Here is a 15349-nt window from a genome sequence, read left to right on the forward strand (position 1 = left end):
GGCGGGGGCGGCTGCGCGCACGCGCAGAGGGGGCGGCGCTCCGGGGGCAGCACCGCGAGCGGCACCGGGAATTACACCGGGAATTGTACCGGGAATTGTACCGGGAATTGTACCGGGAGCTGCAGCCATGCCGGGACTGCTGCTGGGGGACGAGGCGCCCAACTTCGAGGCGGACACCACGCAGGGCCGCATCCGCTTCCACGATTTCCTGGGAGACTCGTGAGCACTGGGGGATTCGGCGGGAGCGGGCGGTGGGATGTCCGCGCCGCCGGGGATCCCGGGGGGCGGGGACGGGGCCGCTCACCGCGCTCCGTCCGCCTGGGTGAGTCCCGGTCGCCGCCCCGGACACGCGGCGCGCTTCCAGGGCTCGTCCAAAATGTGGGGTTTTCTCGTGGAACCGGGGGCTCGGGGGGCCGGACACGGCGGGATTCCCGGGGAGCGCGGTGGGCAGAGTCACAGGATCACAGGATCACTGGGCTGGAAGAGACCTCAAGATCATTGAGTCCAACCCATGCCCCAACACCTCAACTAAACCATGGCGCCGAGTGCCACATCCAGGCATGGTGACTCCACCACCTCCTGGGCAGACCAGTTCTTTAGTATTCTTTCCGTAAAAACCTTTTTCCTAATATCCGACCTATATTTCGCTTGGCGCCCTCCCCATCATCCCCGGAGGGCCCCCGAGGAGCGGGGAGCGGCACGGCAGAGCCGGGCTGGCCCGGGAGCAGCTCGGGTGTCACGCACAGCCCGGGAAGGTGCGGGACAGAGGTCCCGGTGCTGCCGGAGAGCCCCGTGCCCTCGGGCACCGTTCCCGCAGAGCCCCGCTCCTGGCGGGAGCACGGCGGGCTCGGGACCCGCTCCCGGCAACGCTTGGCAGGCTTGAATCGGCCCCTGCTGCCGGCATTGTGAGCTTGAGCAAAGGGGAAAAAAGAATCCTCTGACCTTCGGGCCTTCTGAGCTGGCTGTTCCGGCCTGACCACACGCACATGGCACCTTTCTCCCCGGTTGTTTGCTGCTGTTTATTCAAGGAGTGGAGTTATTGTATGAAGAGCCCCGTAGCACCGGTGGCCAGGTAACTGCCCCGGAAATTCCTGGTGGCTCCTGGCAATCACACGGCTCTGGCAGAGCTGCAGGGAGCCTCACTTGATCCCTCCAATTGCATTCCTAAATCTCTCAGACTGGACTTTCCCCACTGCTGTGGTGCTGGGGGCCGTGTGAAGATCTGTGCATGAAGATCTGTGCAATTAGAGCTGAGAAATGGTGCAACAAGTCTCTGGCAGAGAATTTGAAATGCTGAGGTGGCTTTACTTTAGCCCCTGGGAAGGCTTAAGAGCCCTTTTTGCTCCAGCCGGTCCTGCTGCCTGCTGGGTTGCATGGCTGCCTTTCTCTGTGCACTGCTTAACTTACCTGTGAGGTGTAGGGTTAGTGTTTCCCTGCTCTAAAGACTCAAAATCCATTGCTGCCAAGCTGTGGGCCAAAGTGAGGTGGCCGTGTCGTTGTAACAGGAGCCACAGCGTTAACTCCTGGCCTCCCCTGCTAGCTGATGAGCTCTTACCTTTTCATGAGCAGCTCACAGCAGCAGCTGGGCTTAGGCTTGGTCCTGTCCCATTCTTTTGAGCTGTGTGGTGTCCATGTGTGTGTCCCCTCGTGGAGATGGGGTGTAGGGGGTAGTGGCCAGGCTTGTGAATCAGTGACCATCTCTGCAATAACCTGGCTGGCAGGGTGGCACTGCATCCCCTCCCACAGGGGGGCTGTGGGCCACAGTGTACACGTGGCTCCCCCAAATTTCCCCACACGGCACTGTGTCCATCTCCATGTCAAGAACCACGGGCTATTCCAGCATCTCCTGTGGGACCCTGGAGGGAGAGTGGGGAGCGAGGTGCGGGGAGTTTCTCAGAGCAGGGTTTATCTCATGGAGGTTTCTAGTGACAGTGAGGGAAGAGCTGCCAGGGCAGGATTTCCTTATCAGAGAGACGAGCTGTTCCTGTGCTCCCCGCCATGCAATCCGCACAGCTTTCTGTGCGCAGCTCAAAGCAGAAGGACACCCGGCCTTCACAGCAGCTCCTTCCCTCCCCTTGCAGGTGGGGCATCCTGTTCTCCCACCCGCGGGACTTCACCCCCGTGTGCACCACGGAGCTGGGCCGGGCGGCCAAGCTGGCGCCCGAGTTCAGCAAGCGCAACGTCAAGATGATCGCGCTCTCCATCGACAGCGTCCAGGACCACCTCTCCTGGTGCAAGGTACGGCTCTGGGGAGGCCTGGGGGCAGCTTGCACCGCTGCCTTGCTCCAAAGGCCACAGGAGAAGCCCACGCAGGCTTGGAGGTACCTAGGTCATGTCCCAAAGTGTGGGGGGCTTAAATTCAGAGCAGGAATGGGAAAGGTCTTCTCCATCTTCATGGAACGCCCCACGAAGTCCAGGGTGCTCAATGCATTTTGATACAACAGGAAAACAATATTAACTGCTGTCGCACCGCTAGCTGAAAGTGTTAAAAGGTGTGGAGGTGATGCCAGAACCTGAGAGGATGGCAGCCTATCCACAGACCTGCAGGAGGTTCTGTAATAAAACAGGAAAGGAGACAGCAGAAGTTAGGAATTGCAGTTCATGCTTGGGCTAGGAGGAGAAAACAGAAGACAGAGACACATTAAATATAAAACCACAAATAGGGTTAAATGTAAAATGAAGGTGAGGGAGTATTAAAAAAATATGGGAATGGAATAACTCAGTGAAGTTAAAAGGAACTAAGGAAAACTTCAAAAGCAGCATGTGTGTGCTGCCAGGGAGAATGGTTCCAGGCCTAGAGGTGGCGGGGATCTAAAAAGAGTATTTCAGACAGAAATGGCCAGAGTGCAAAAATGCTTGGGTGAATTACCTGCCACTCTCTTAGCTCTTCAAATTGGGAATGTTCTCACATGTTTTCCAGGGGTGAGAGGTACATGCAGTAAGAGGCATTAAAGGTGAGAAATTTCTACAGTCAGACATTACTTCATGACTGACTGGCTTTAGAAATTAGCTAATTGCCTTATTGCTTAAATTGACCTTTGCACCTGAGTGGTGCACGGCCAGTGTCCCAGCAAGCCTCAGAAAGGCCTGGGAAAGGCAATGTACAAATCCCAGTAAATGAGATTTCTGTGCCGCTCAACCTGGCTGAAACCAGCAGTGAAATTAGCAACTAACATGTCATTAGACATAACAGAAAGTTTGCTTTGTGCTTTTGTAAGGGAGACTCATCTGCTGGCTCATCTGTGGTGCTGACTTCTACAAAGGCTTTGAATTTGCAAGCAGCTTTTCAGTGAAGTCAGCTCTGTGAAGGGCATGCTTCTTCTTGCAGGAAAGCAGTAACTTGTGGCAAAGGAGGGAAGTGCTGAGCTCTCTCAGGGCCTGCAGAGATGTGTGGGGTTCAGCAGACTCAGGCAATCTGAAAAAGAGATGAACAATGAGCTGACTCTACTGAGCCAGCATAAATCCTGTGGAATTATTCAGCAAAACCTTAGGTGAAACCAGAAGTTGCAGAACAGCCTCTCGATGCTGGCTGAGGGGAGGCAGGGCAGGAAAGCCTTGCAGCAAAACCACGGAGAGGATAGTGGTTCAAGCTGTGGTGAGCTTTCTGTGAGGCTGGGAGAAGCCTTGGAGACAGAGATTTGGAAGTGTCAGCTCAGCACCTGTCAGAAAGAAACAGGTGAAAGTCCTCCAGAGCAAAAGGTCCAGTATTGACAAATCCACAGAAGGCTGGATGTTCCATGCAGCCTGTCTTTCACTGGATTAGAGGTCCTAGGAGTGAGCAAAACTCTGGGCAGAACCCCCTGGGCAGCATTCCCAAACGCATCTCTGCTTTCTGTCTGGATGAAACTGCTTTTACCTGGAGCACAGCCTGCAAGGAAGTGGGCAAGAGGGGTGGCTGTAATCCTGCGTGAAACAATGAAGAAGCTTCTGCGTGCTTTGCTGCCACATTTCAGTGGGCAGATGGGGCCTGGAAAGGTGGGAAATAATCCTTGTGTCACTTTGTGCAGCTATGCTTTCCATCCAGAGATGTCACAGCTATTCTTAGCCATCTCTGGCCAAAAAACAGAGGCTTGCTCCAGGACTGGGAGCTGTAGCTCAGCCAGGGATTGATCCCACCCTCCGACCTGCCCAGTCAGGAGGCTGCTGCTTCTCCAAGGGCTGGATGAATGCCTGAGCCCCTTGAGCTTGGCCTGGCTGGCTCATGCTGTGCATGTCAGAGGTTTCAGTGCTCTCTTTGGCCACTGATACCTGCACCTTGGTGAGTTGGTGGTGCATAAGCCATGCCAGTGATGTCTGGTTCCAGCTTGGACTCTGGAAACAAAATTAGTGACAAGGGAAGTGAGTCGTGGGTGTTTTATTGCACCGGAGTGTGGTTTGTGAGGCTGTTTTCTAGAGCTCCCCAGGCCATGAAGTTACGTGCATTTTGGAACGAGTTACAGTCCATAGGATTCAGATACCACTCCTCAGAAACTCTCTTCATCCTCCAGCCCCTGCTCTGAAGAGAGGGGTGGGTGGGTCTCATTTGCTGGTGTCCATCTGCAGCCTCCTGTGGCTCTGTGGAGCATTCAGCAGCATTTCACCTCAGCTGAACTCTGCAGCTCTGCTTTCCTTCCCTGCTCTGCTCTGGCAAGGCAGGTTTGCAGGACAACAGAACTGGAAGATTCCCTGCTTCCTTCCAAGGCAGGCCTGACCACAACCAGCCAAGATCAGTGGCCCCTTTTTGCAGAGCTGTGGTGACACAGAAAGGCCTGGGGAGGAAACAAGCAAAGAGAAAAGCTGGAAAGGAAACATTTGGCCACGTGTGCACCACTTGACCTGCTTGCAGCATCCTGAGCAGCTGGGGCAGGGCTGCAGCCCCTTTTGTCAGCACCAGCAGCCATGGGGGACTGAGGAGGGGTGCAGGGCCTGCCTGCTCTTGCTGCTGTTGGTGTGCTCTGAGCAGGGCCCAGCCTGCTCCCCACATTCAAAGCCTGGGGAAGGCAGAGGGATTTGTACACTGAGATTATCAGCTGAGCTGATAATGCAGCACAGCAGCGTGAGGGAGGCCCACAGCAGCATTGCAGTCAGTTTTGTCTCCATGTAGCATGAAAAGGGTGGGGGGAACAGGCTGCCCTGTTCTGGGGCAGGAGCCTTGAATTCTACTTGCTTGGATGCTGGCAGCAGCTCTTTGATGCTTGAGCAGGCTCCTCCAGCCATGCTGGGGCTCTGTGTGACCTGTGCGGGTGACTGCAGACTCCAGGGATAACTTAAATGCTCTGGTCTAGTCCAGACCGGGTTTGGAGATGCTCAAAATACATGTTTTTGTGTGTGTATTTGTGAAGCAGGTCCAGTTTGGACTAGTACAGGGAGGAACCTCATAAACCATGGTCACAAAGGAGGGCCTGCAGGGCTGTGGAGGAGGATGGTTTTGTCTTCTGTCCCAGGCGTGGTTCAGAAAGGAGTGAGCAGTGTCCCAGCACCTGCACTCAGGCTTCCACCCTAGTTTTCTGAGAGCCTTTAGTTAAGTAAGCTGCGAGTGACTCACTGAGTGGAGTTGATCCCCTGCACAAGGCCTGTGGAGTGCTGGGCCTTTCTTTGTCGGCTGCAGCGTTGCTGGTTTGCTCTGCCTCTAGAGAAACAATTCCTTAGGAGCACAGTCCAGTTCAGCTGTGACACCAACACATCTGTCAGCAGTGCTAGATCCTGTACTGGGAGAGAGCTGGGAGAGGGGGAGTTCCCAGTGGAAGGTGGTTAAACCCCTCTCTGTCACTAACACGGGCAGGAATTCCCTTTTGCTCCATACCACTGCCTGGGCAAAGCAGCTGCTCCACAGGGTGTGAGGACAGACAGCCTAAGAGCTGAGCTCCAAGAACCAGGCACAGCCCAGCCTGGCACAAAGGTTTCTGGTTTGCCACCCAGTTTCTGGAAACTTCACAGAAGGCCATGAGCCCCTGGCTGTGCTGTCCCCTGAGACCTTGGGGCCGAGCAAGTCAGGAGCTCCTGCAGCTGCAGCTGCTGTTTCTGCCTGGCCTCTGTCTCTGTGGTGGTGCCACAGGAACGTCCCATGGCTTTGTCTGTGCAGGACATCAACGCCTACAACGGGGAGCAGCCTGCAGAGAAGCTGCCCTTCCCCATCATCGCTGACAAGAACCGGGAGCTGGCCGTCAAGCTGGGCATGCTGGACCCGGACGAGCTGGACAAGGACGGGATGCCCCTGACCGCCCGTGTGGTGAGTGCCTGTCCCACTGCGCCTTCCACGGAGCTTAGGGCTTCCACCAGGCGTGCTGTCCCCTCCGCTGGTGGCCCAGCCAGCAGCCACCCTGCTCCACGGCCACCTCTTCTCCATGCCTGCACGTTTCTGTAAACGCTGTTTGCACGTGTTTCTCTTGCCCAGCAGTACAGAACCATGGCCTGCCATCCTGCCCTGTGGCTGTGGGGCAGCTTACCTGGATGGGCATGGCCATCCTCAGGAGCTGGGAGGATTTCCTTGGGCTGGAACCATGGGTTATGTCACCGATCCTGATTGTGGCTGTCCCAAACTAATTTTTGTCAGTGTTTGATCTGCTGGACTTTCCCTCCCCCCTCATGTGCCTGCACTAGAAGGGCACAGGTAGCAAAACAAGCTGGCGTTGGACATGAGCTCCCAGAGCAGAAACACGTTCCCTGGGCATCAGTTGTTCTCTAGATCCCCTCCACGGCATCTCCCCTGTCCCAACACCTGTAATCAAGCAGCTCCCAAGAAAGGAAGGAGCATCAGGGCTCAGCAGATCCAGCAAAGCAGCCAGACAAATGTGCCCAGCTCCTGACACTGTCTTCCTGTGCTCAGGTGTTCATTTTTGGCCCGGATAAGAAGCTGAAACTCTCTATCCTGTACCCAGCCACCACCGGGAGAAACTTTGATGAGATCCTGAGAGTGGTGGACTCCCTGCAGCTCACAGCATACAAGAAGGTGGCTACCCCTGTGGACTGGAAGGTGAGGAGCAGGCCAGAGCTCACAGCCAGGCATTGAAATGGCAGCCAGGCTCCCTTGGAGGGGGACCCACGGGGTGGGGGAAGCAGCAGCTGGAGGCAGCCTTGCCTCTGAAGGCTCCTGCTCCCTGCAGCATGAGCGCCCAGTGGGTTGGGCCAGCTCAGCCACCTCCCAGGAAAGCAGACCTTGCCCCCGGGCTTGGGATCAAGGAGGAGCCAGCACCAACTGTCCAGGGGTGCCTGAACAATAGAAGAGATGAGCAGACTAGGGCAGGCTGTGCTCCGTCCTGCCCAGCATCGCAGAGAGGCTCAAATTCCCCCTCCCCACTCCCTGTTGCCATGGGAGTGCCGTGGCTGTGGGATGCCATTGGCAGGGCTGGCAGATGGCACAGCTCTCCCTCTGGACAGCTCCCGTGTCTCCTGGTGCAGCTCCCTCTGTGCCCTTCCTGCTGGCTCCAGGACATGCCCAGGGCACAAGGGCTGAGCCTCCACAGGGAGACAGTGCCACTGTGTCCAACCCTGCCAGCTCCTCACAGTCCCCACTTGTCCCCATTGCTCCCTAGCCCGGTGACAGCGTCATGGTGGTGCCCACCTTACCCGAGGAGGAAGCCAAGAAGCTCTTCCCCAAAGGAATCTTCACCAAGGAGCTGCCGTCAGGCAAGAAGTACCTGCGCTACACCCCGCAGCCGGAGTGAGGCTCTGTCCGTCTGTCCGTCCGTGCTGCTGGGATGGCGGGGCCTTCCCAAGCCCAGCTCCTGCCCCTCTGACACCGCACAAACCACAGCCTCACTGCTGCTAAACCAGCCCTCCTGTCCCTTCCACCCCCAAACCCCTCAGAGATAAACCCTGGGTGTTTTCCTGCCTCGGACCAGCCCTGCAAGGACGAGATGAGCAGACCAGTGGGGACTGGGGGGCTCCTGCTGGGGTGTCTCTCCCAGCCGTGCTTTTCCCAGAGGCGTGGTGAAGAAGGGGTGTCCTGCTGGGACAGGGAGCTTTGGGGGCTCCGAGCTGCTGCGTGCCTTTCAGAGCAGCCATCTAACCTTTGGTCCCGTGAGTAGCGGAGGAGCTGCAGAGCCAAATCTCTCACTTCTTAACTGCTTTCTCATCTCTTGCTGGAAGGTGGTTGTTTCCAGGTGTTGTGGAAGAGGGAATCAAACAAATAAACTGACCTTCAGCACTATCTGCTGTGTCCCTTGTGTGTCTCCGCTGGCCCCAGGGCACCCGGCAGCATTTCCTGCCTTCCCTGTGGCCACACAGCTGGGATTTGTGCCCAGGCTCTGCAGGGGGGTGCCAGCAGCACAGACTGCCCTTGTTCTTGCTCTGCAAGGGAGGCCTTTTGGAAAGACAGGTTGTCCCAGGGCACAGGGTCTCAGACAAGGCTGTTGTGCTTCCCCTGCTGAGAAGGAAGAATGTGCCCAGCCTGGGCTGCCCTTGGCTGCTGGGTAGAGGGTCCTTCCCTGCTCCTAGGGCACAAGCAGGCAAGACAGGAGCCCTGCAAACTCCTGCTCCCCCACACCTCCATCTCAGGGATTTGTCAAGAGATGAGCAATGTTTTAATATAACAGCAAGAAAGGAAGCTGCTCACTGGATAGCTCATAGGGTGGCTGCCAGCATCCCTCAATGCCCTGCACAGCCAGCAATGCTCAAAAGGAGCAGCTGTTAAAGAGATCAGCTGTCTGGGGGCACAAAGGTACCCCCCCAGCAAGTGGGGACTGGCAGGTTTGACGTTCAAGGTGAGCAATGCACCAGATGCAATGAGATCCCCTCCAGATTAAACCTCAGGCTGCACCCACAACCCTTTTTCATTACTCCTCCTACTCCCAAAACAGGGGGGGGTTATTAATTATTAATTGCCTTCAGGAACTATGCAGTGAATATTGGTGTATTTCCCCAAATGGCTTTTAAATGAACTTTTGTTATGAAACTCCATATTATTCCCATGTATTATTTTGACTGGAAGATAGGAACAGTTGGTCTCTGGGCTGACTTTAGTTCTCACTCTTCCACTCTGCAAGAAAGGGGAGGGGGAAATCTACAGTTTCAAAAGGGAAACATCCTTTTTCTGTGTAGCTTTTCAGCCTTATCAAGCTGGGCAGCTTTCCTGGTTCCCATGGCTGGGCTGCACAAACTCCTGGGCTTCTTCTTGTTCCCTCACTTCGATCTGGTTTCCTAAGGGGAAAAGGAACATCTGCCCCCTCCAAGCTTTCCAACCAACTGCCCAATTTTCTGAAAGCCTCAGGACACAGCCCCATGGCAACCTTTGTGCAAACAGCCTGCTCAGAGCATCCCCTGGGGAAGGGCACTGCAGGGCCAGCACAACCTCTCCAGGACACCACAGAAGCCACCTGCAAGTCAGGACAAAGTGGAACAAATCCTGCCACCAGACCCAAGGGCTTAAAGCCCGCAGGGACAGCCACCAGTGCCACTGCTGAGGCAGGCAGGGGCTGATTGAAATTCCAGGAATTCCCGCCTGTTCCGTGGTGCTGCCATGGCCCCAGAGAGACTCAAGCGAACACAAGGTTTGGCTCCAGTACAGCTCGAGTAGTTTTCTTTTAATCCCAGAGAAGTGAAATGCAACATTTTTCCAGTTGGTAATAACATCCAGAGACAGAAAGTCCAAGCCCCCTACTCGGTAAAGTCATTTGTGTTTAAGGCACTCTGCAAAACCAGCTTTCCTCTCTTTCCGATTTTCCCCACGCGGCAGCAGAATACCTGGTTTGGTCTGTTCTCCGTAGTGACATTCATCCATCCTGGCTCCTCCCGCCCTCCCCGGGAACTGCGAACAGCAAATCCAGCGGGAGAAGCACCAGGAGGCCGGGTCAGTGAACAGGGATGGGCACGGGAGGAGCACGGGGCTCCAGGCTGCTGCGGGGAGGGAGCGAGCACCAGGTGCCCTCCCTGCAGGCACTGGGGTGGTTCCCCTTCCTTTTTCTCCCTCACAAAAAGAGGATGGGAGCGTGGGGACCCACAGGCACCCTTCCCCAGAGGTGCTCCCAGCAGCACCCCAAAATGCAGGGGGCTGGGTGTGGGGGAGACCCAGCTGCCCCCACTGTGCAGCAGAAATTACCCCCCACCCCGACTTCCAGTTGTCAATAAATACCAATAAATAACTTAAATAAATAAATAGATAAATAAATAAGTGACCCGAGGATGGGAAGGAGGGGAAGGGGCACCCCGAGGCTCAGGGCACAGGGAGCATGAGGGTGGGCATTTCCATGAGCTGCCCCTCCCTGAGATAATGGGGTGCTGGTGGGGAAGGGGGGCACAGGGAAAGTATCCCATGGGGCGGAGCCCAGGGGTCTGAGTGCTCATCCAGGCACAGGAAATGAGCCAAACTCAGACTCACACACAGGAGCTCTCCCCCACCACCTTCCCTCCTTCCTTTGAGCACCACCAGCCCCAGAGCTCCACCTCCACCCAGGTGTGAACACGCACTTTTTGCAAAATGCCTGCACGTTTCTGTAAACACTGTTTGCACGTGTTTCTTTGCAAAAAATTTTTGCAAACTTTTTTTTTCCCCTTCTTTTTTAATGGGGAAATGCCCACAAAGACAACCCACGCACCAAACCGAGTGAAGTGCATCGAATCCAGCTGTCAGAGGAGCAGGAATGGAAGCCTGGCAGAAGCCTGGAGAGGTGAACACAGGCATGGCCCCGGGGCTCAGCCAACACCTGCCTGCAGGTTGAGGCAGCCGTGGGGCGTCAGGCACTCGGCTACAGCCAGGCATGGAGCATCCTGGCACCAGGATGTTGCAGACATTCATGGGCAGAAATTCAGCTACTGCTGTCTCAGTGTTATGGCGTGAGCCACGTGCCAAGGCTCGGACTGGCCAGCAAATCCCAAAAGGTGGCAATGAATTCAACTCATCCCTGCAGCAGTGTCCCTACTCTCCCAGACAACTGGAGCAGCTCCCTGGGCTGACAGCAGCATGCAGCCATGTCCCGTGGGTTTTGGGGAGCTGGCTCACATAGCCTCTGGACACAGCATCCTCTCCCAGCAGGAAGCCCACCTTGGAGCTACCTGTTTGTTGGGGAACCCTTTCCTCTGGCGTTTTAGCTCTGATGCTGCCAGAGATGTTCCTGTCTCCCTGGGTCAAAAGTATACACCTGCCTTACTTCAAACCAAAAGGTACTTACCCCTCCTCCCCCAGTCCGTAAGGAAAATTGTATTTCAAGTTTCTGACCCCTCTCCACACACACTTTTTGAGAAACGAAACATCAGCGATGGCAAAAGCTGCCATCAGTCCCACACCTGGACAGAACCACAGCCTCACAAGAGCAGGACATCTTCCCACACCAGCAAGCTCCCTGTGGGAGCTCTGCTGCAGAAAACACAGCAAACCAAAGCCCAAAACCCCCTCTCCCTCCAAACCTGCCCCACAGCAAGGCTGCAGCCCCTGCAGAACCCCAACATAGGCACAAAAGCAGCAGGTTCCCAGCCCAGAGCGGGGCCGGGCGGGAGGAGCAGGAGCGCCGGCCCCGGCACAGGGAAAGGCGCCAAGGCATCCAAAGGAAACGCTCCCATACCAGAAACAAATAAAGAACTGGATCAGCAGCAAACACTGCTGAGGGCAATAAATAGCACGGGGATTTCACAGGGATTTTTGGTCTAAGATGCCTCGGGAGCCGCTGTGCTGGCAGGGCCCGGGGTGCACGAAGTGTCACCCAGCGCTACTCCCCAGGCTCTCCTGCCAGTGGGACAGCACAGGGGACCATCCCAGCAGGAATGACCTGCACCCCCAGGGCAGCACAATCCCCACGCAGGGTGAGGAAGGCAGGGCTGCGAGCTGGAGGAGCTGCAGGGCTTGTGCTGGGGAGGACAGAGCACAGAAAGCAACAAAAGCTGTAACCACCTGCCCAGGAGTGATGGAGCACTCGGAGCAGCAGCAGCAGCACAGCCATGGTTTATGCCTCTGCTGGTGTAACATCTCCAGGGTGACATCCTGGGAACTGCCAGCTGCATCCCACAGCACCGTGCTGCCCATGGACCAGCCAATGCCAGCCATCTAGGAGTGAGGAGAAAGGCAAATAAATCCCCCTGTAACCCCTCCCAAGCACAGCAGCAGCAGGAGGCAGCACCCAGGCAGCACATTCACCTCCTCCTTCCCAGGCAAACGCAGGCCTGCCCTGAACAGCCTGCACTCACATCCCTGCCTTGCACAGAGCTTGGGGAGTTACCACAAGGCGTGCCATGCTCTCCACTAGTGGCCCAGCCAGCAGCCACCCTGCTCCGTGGGTGGCTGGGGAAGAGGTCTCCATGTGAGCCAGCACTTGTGTGGAAAACGAGCAAGCACCCAGATTCTAGCGAGGGAGCGTGGTCTGCCGTGAAGCAAAGTGAGCCCAGGGGTACCTCTGGGCTGGTTGGGGTACCACACACACAGAGCACCCGGGCTGGGAGATTTCTCCCGATTCCTCACTCGTCTGAGAATCGGTTCTGCTTCCGTAAGAGAAGGGCCAGCGGGATCTGGGATGGGAGGCTGAGGAGCTGCAAAGACTTAGTGCACCTTAAAGCAAAAGGACATCTAACCTGCCCTTAGACCTCACTCCAAGACGGAAAAGAGCTATGGCATCTCCTACACTCACAACTACTCCAAACACACCCAGACGCATGCAAAACGTGTGCCTCTCCCCCCGGGCTGCGGAGAGCCCCTCCCGGGCGGTGGCTCTGCCCAGCCCCCCAGCACTGCCCCTTCCCACCCCACCGCCGGCCCTCCCGCCCGGTGCCAGCGGGCAGGCGAGGGGCAGGGTATGGACCTGAAATGCATAGGTATGGACACGGCAGGGACACGGCAGGGCAGGGCACCCCAGCAGGCACAGCCTCCGCTTCTCCCTCCGGCTGGGTGGGAAGCAGCATTTGCCACGGGCACAGTTCAACCACACTCGTGCTCCTTGCGCCGCCCCGCCAGGAAAGATGAGTCCTTTATGTCAGACAGCCTCCGTGCCTGCTGCAAGTACTCGATTCCGCTTCCTGGGAAATCCTCCAGCTCAGCAAACCTTCTTCTGCACCCTTGTGCCAGCCAGGCTCTACTTCTGACCGAGGAGGAGCCATGTTTGCAACCACAAAAACAAAGGCGGGAGAACCCAAGAGGTCTGCTCTGGCTGGGGGCACCCAGGTCCTCACCTGCACGCCCTACTTGGGAGGAATCACCACGATGGGCTGCCCTCGCTTGGGTCTCCACATGAGCACCTGGGCGTCGTTGGCGTTGGGCTTCACTAGTGCGTTTGGGGGGATGGGCTCCATCCTGCTGAGGATCCGCGGCTGCTCCTGCTGAGTCCTGCCCACCAGCCGCGCCCGCTGCCCCAGCAGCTGCATGGGGTCCACCTCAATGTCCACGCGCATCCTCCACTTGATAGTCTGCAGGATGATCTTCTCCTTGGTGGTCGTGTTCATGGCCACGAGCCACGTGGTAAAGCTCTGGTCCCTCTTAATCCTGGTCAGCAGTGGCACGTTACTGTTGCTCACGGGGACGGCCCACGTCACGCTGGGGTAGAAATTGTCATTCATGCTCACCGAGAACCTGGAGATCTTGTTAGTGGGCCCCACCAGGGTCACGGTTTCTGTGGTGTTTCCATACCAGGGGTAGCTCACCCCATCTGAATCGCTGATGGCTTTTACTCGTCCTTCTCGCAGGTCAGGCAGCTCCCAGCTCGACCTAGTGAAGAGGAAGAGAAGGATGAGCAGGGAAATGGCAGCAGCAGTGCCTGGCAAGGATGGAGCAGCCAGCAGCACAGGGACCCTCTGCCTGCCTGCAGCAAACTCTCAGGGACAACCTGAAGAACAAATCCAGCTTCAGTTTCACATGGCTCTCACACATCCAGCTCAAGCCTTTGCTCTGCCAACACAATGCCATTGTAATTAACCTGCAATTAAATTGACTGAGCCAAAACCCACTGCTGAGTCTCTTTGGGGTTATTCTCTCCTCAATCATCTCCTGTGTTGGCGAACAGCCTTCCCTGTCCACCAGCTGCAGCACCGTGCCCAGGGCACTGGCCCAGCCCATCAGCAGCTCCCATCCTGCAGAAGGTTTGCAGCTTTTGCGCCTTAAATACAGAGAAACGTACAACAATCAAATCCCACAATGATGCCTGCTACTGCCATGATGAAATCCCTGCAATATGGCTGGGAGGGGGGGAATTCAACCCAAATCTTTGCTGCTGGCTGTGCTGCCAACACCCTGTGGCTACAGCGAGGCCTGCGTGGCAGTAACAAGGGAGCAGCTCTGCAGCAGAGGGCTGGGGCCACACTTCTGCCATCCCTCCAAACGATGACCTCCACTCACTCCAACGTCCCCAGGTGCTCCAGTGCCCCACACACACCAATCTGCCATGACACAAGGATACAGGCAGGCAGCACAGGAACCTGCTGCTCCCCCAGCACCCGCACACCTGTGGCACCAGCAGCACCAGCCCACCAGTGAGCTGCAGAGCAGACCCCTCTGGACATCTCCCCTCTTACATCCTCCCTTTCCAAAGGCAGAAGACACAGATACAGAGCCAACAGCTTTGCCCCTTGGCATCCCCACAAATCCTCTGCATGTCCAGGCTTGGGAAAAGCTGCTCTCCAGCTGCCACTTCTGCCCAGCACCACAGCCTTTCCCTCTTCTAACAAGCCAAGGGGGCAACTCCCCCAGCACTGCCCGTGCTCGCATCCCAGTCCCAAAGAAGAAATGATGCTTGCTGGGAGACAGCAAAGCCCTCGGAAGGGCGAGGTCCAGACCCGCGGGATGGTGCGGGAGCCCCTGTGGGGCCCCAGGAATTGCGGGGTCGGGGAGCAGGGACTGGGGTGAAGGTGTTGGCCTGCGTGGCTGTGGCTGCAGAGGTGGGGTAGAGGGGCAGCAGCCGGTGCCGGGGGTGCAGCAGCCGGTGCCGGGGGTGCAGCAGCCGGTCCCGCGGGCGGAGCAGGGCAGGGGCCCGCAGCGGGCGGCCCACGCCGGACGCAGCCGGGGCCCGCCCGTGCCCCCGCAGCCGTCCCCCCGCGCCCGCCCGCGGTGCTCACACGCCGAGGTCGCTGTAGGTGTTGTAGAACTCCATGTGGTTGCAGGCCTGGATCCAGCCCACCACCCAGGTGTGCCGCCGGGCGATGGGCGGCATGAGGACGCGGGCGGAGGCGCGGAAGTAGGGCGTGCGGTACCGCAGCACCACCGGCGAGCTCTCCTCGATGGCCGTGGCCGCCGGCTCGATGGTGGCCGACACGTCGGACACCACGATCTGCTCGCGGCGCACCCGCGCCTTGCAGGCCACGCTCTGCAGGCACCCCATGGCCGCGGCCGACCCGCCGTCACCGCGGGCCCGGGGGGGCGGCCGGTCCCGCCGCCGCCCGCCCGCCGCGCATCGCCGCCCGCCGCACGGCGCCCGCACCGGCGCCGGCAGGGCGAAGGCGCCGCCGAGTCTCTTCCGGCCCT

The 15349-nt window shown here is 57.5% G+C and overlaps 2 protein-coding genes across 2 annotated transcripts; one reads left to right on the plus strand and one right to left on the minus strand.

Annotated features, from left to right (window-relative positions):
• The first annotated feature begins 21 nt into the window (after positions 1–21).
• On the plus strand, positions 22–8128 carry PRDX6 (peroxiredoxin 6). Its single transcript, XM_063406700.1, has 5 exons — positions 22–219; positions 2082–2238; positions 6062–6208; positions 6806–6952; positions 7512–8128. Exons 1-5 carry the CDS (start codon positions 128–130, stop codon positions 7641–7643), a joined length of 675 nt encoding a protein of 224 aa, XP_063262770.1. The 5' UTR covers positions 22–127; the 3' UTR covers positions 7644–8128.
• On the minus strand, positions 7704–15338 carry FAM78B (family with sequence similarity 78 member B). Its single transcript, XM_063406697.1, has 2 exons — positions 14944–15338; positions 7704–13600 (listed from the first exon to the last, which is right to left on the minus strand). The coding sequence occupies exons 1-2, from the start codon at positions 15204–15206 to the stop codon at positions 13078–13080; spliced, it is 786 nt and encodes a 261-aa protein (XP_063262767.1). The 5' UTR covers positions 15207–15338; the 3' UTR covers positions 7704–13077.
• Between the last annotated feature and the right edge of the window lie 11 nt (positions 15339–15349).

This window comes from Prinia subflava, chromosome 10, assembly GCF_021018805.1.
Source record: "Prinia subflava isolate CZ2003 ecotype Zambia chromosome 10, Cam_Psub_1.2, whole genome shotgun sequence".
NCBI lineage: Eukaryota > Metazoa > Chordata > Aves > Passeriformes > Cisticolidae > Prinia > Prinia subflava.

What these genes read in the sequence shown, in the direction of transcription:
- PRDX6 (XM_063406700.1), top strand. Translation starts at nt 128, where the DNA reads ATGCCGGGACTGCTGCTGGGGGACGAGGCGCCCAACTTCGAGGCGGAC. An exon ending in CACGATTTCCTGGGAGACTC is followed by an intron (nt 220 to 2,081) that starts GTGAGCACTGGG and finishes CTCCCCTTGCAG; the next exon opens with GTGGGGCATCCTGTTCTCCC. An exon ending in TGCCCCTGACCGCCCGTGTG is followed by an intron (nt 6,209 to 6,805) that starts GTGAGTGCCTGT and finishes TCCTGTGCTCAG; the next exon opens with GTGTTCATTTTTGGCCCGGA.
- FAM78B (XM_063406697.1), bottom strand. Translation starts at nt 15,206, where the DNA reads ATGGGGTGCCTGCAGAGCGTGGCCTGCAAGGCGCGGGTGCGCCGCGAG. An exon ending in ACCTACAGCGACCTCGGCGT is followed by an intron (nt 13,601 to 14,943) that starts GTGAGCACCGCG and finishes CCTCTTCACTAG; the next exon opens with GTCGAGCTGGGAGCTGCCTG.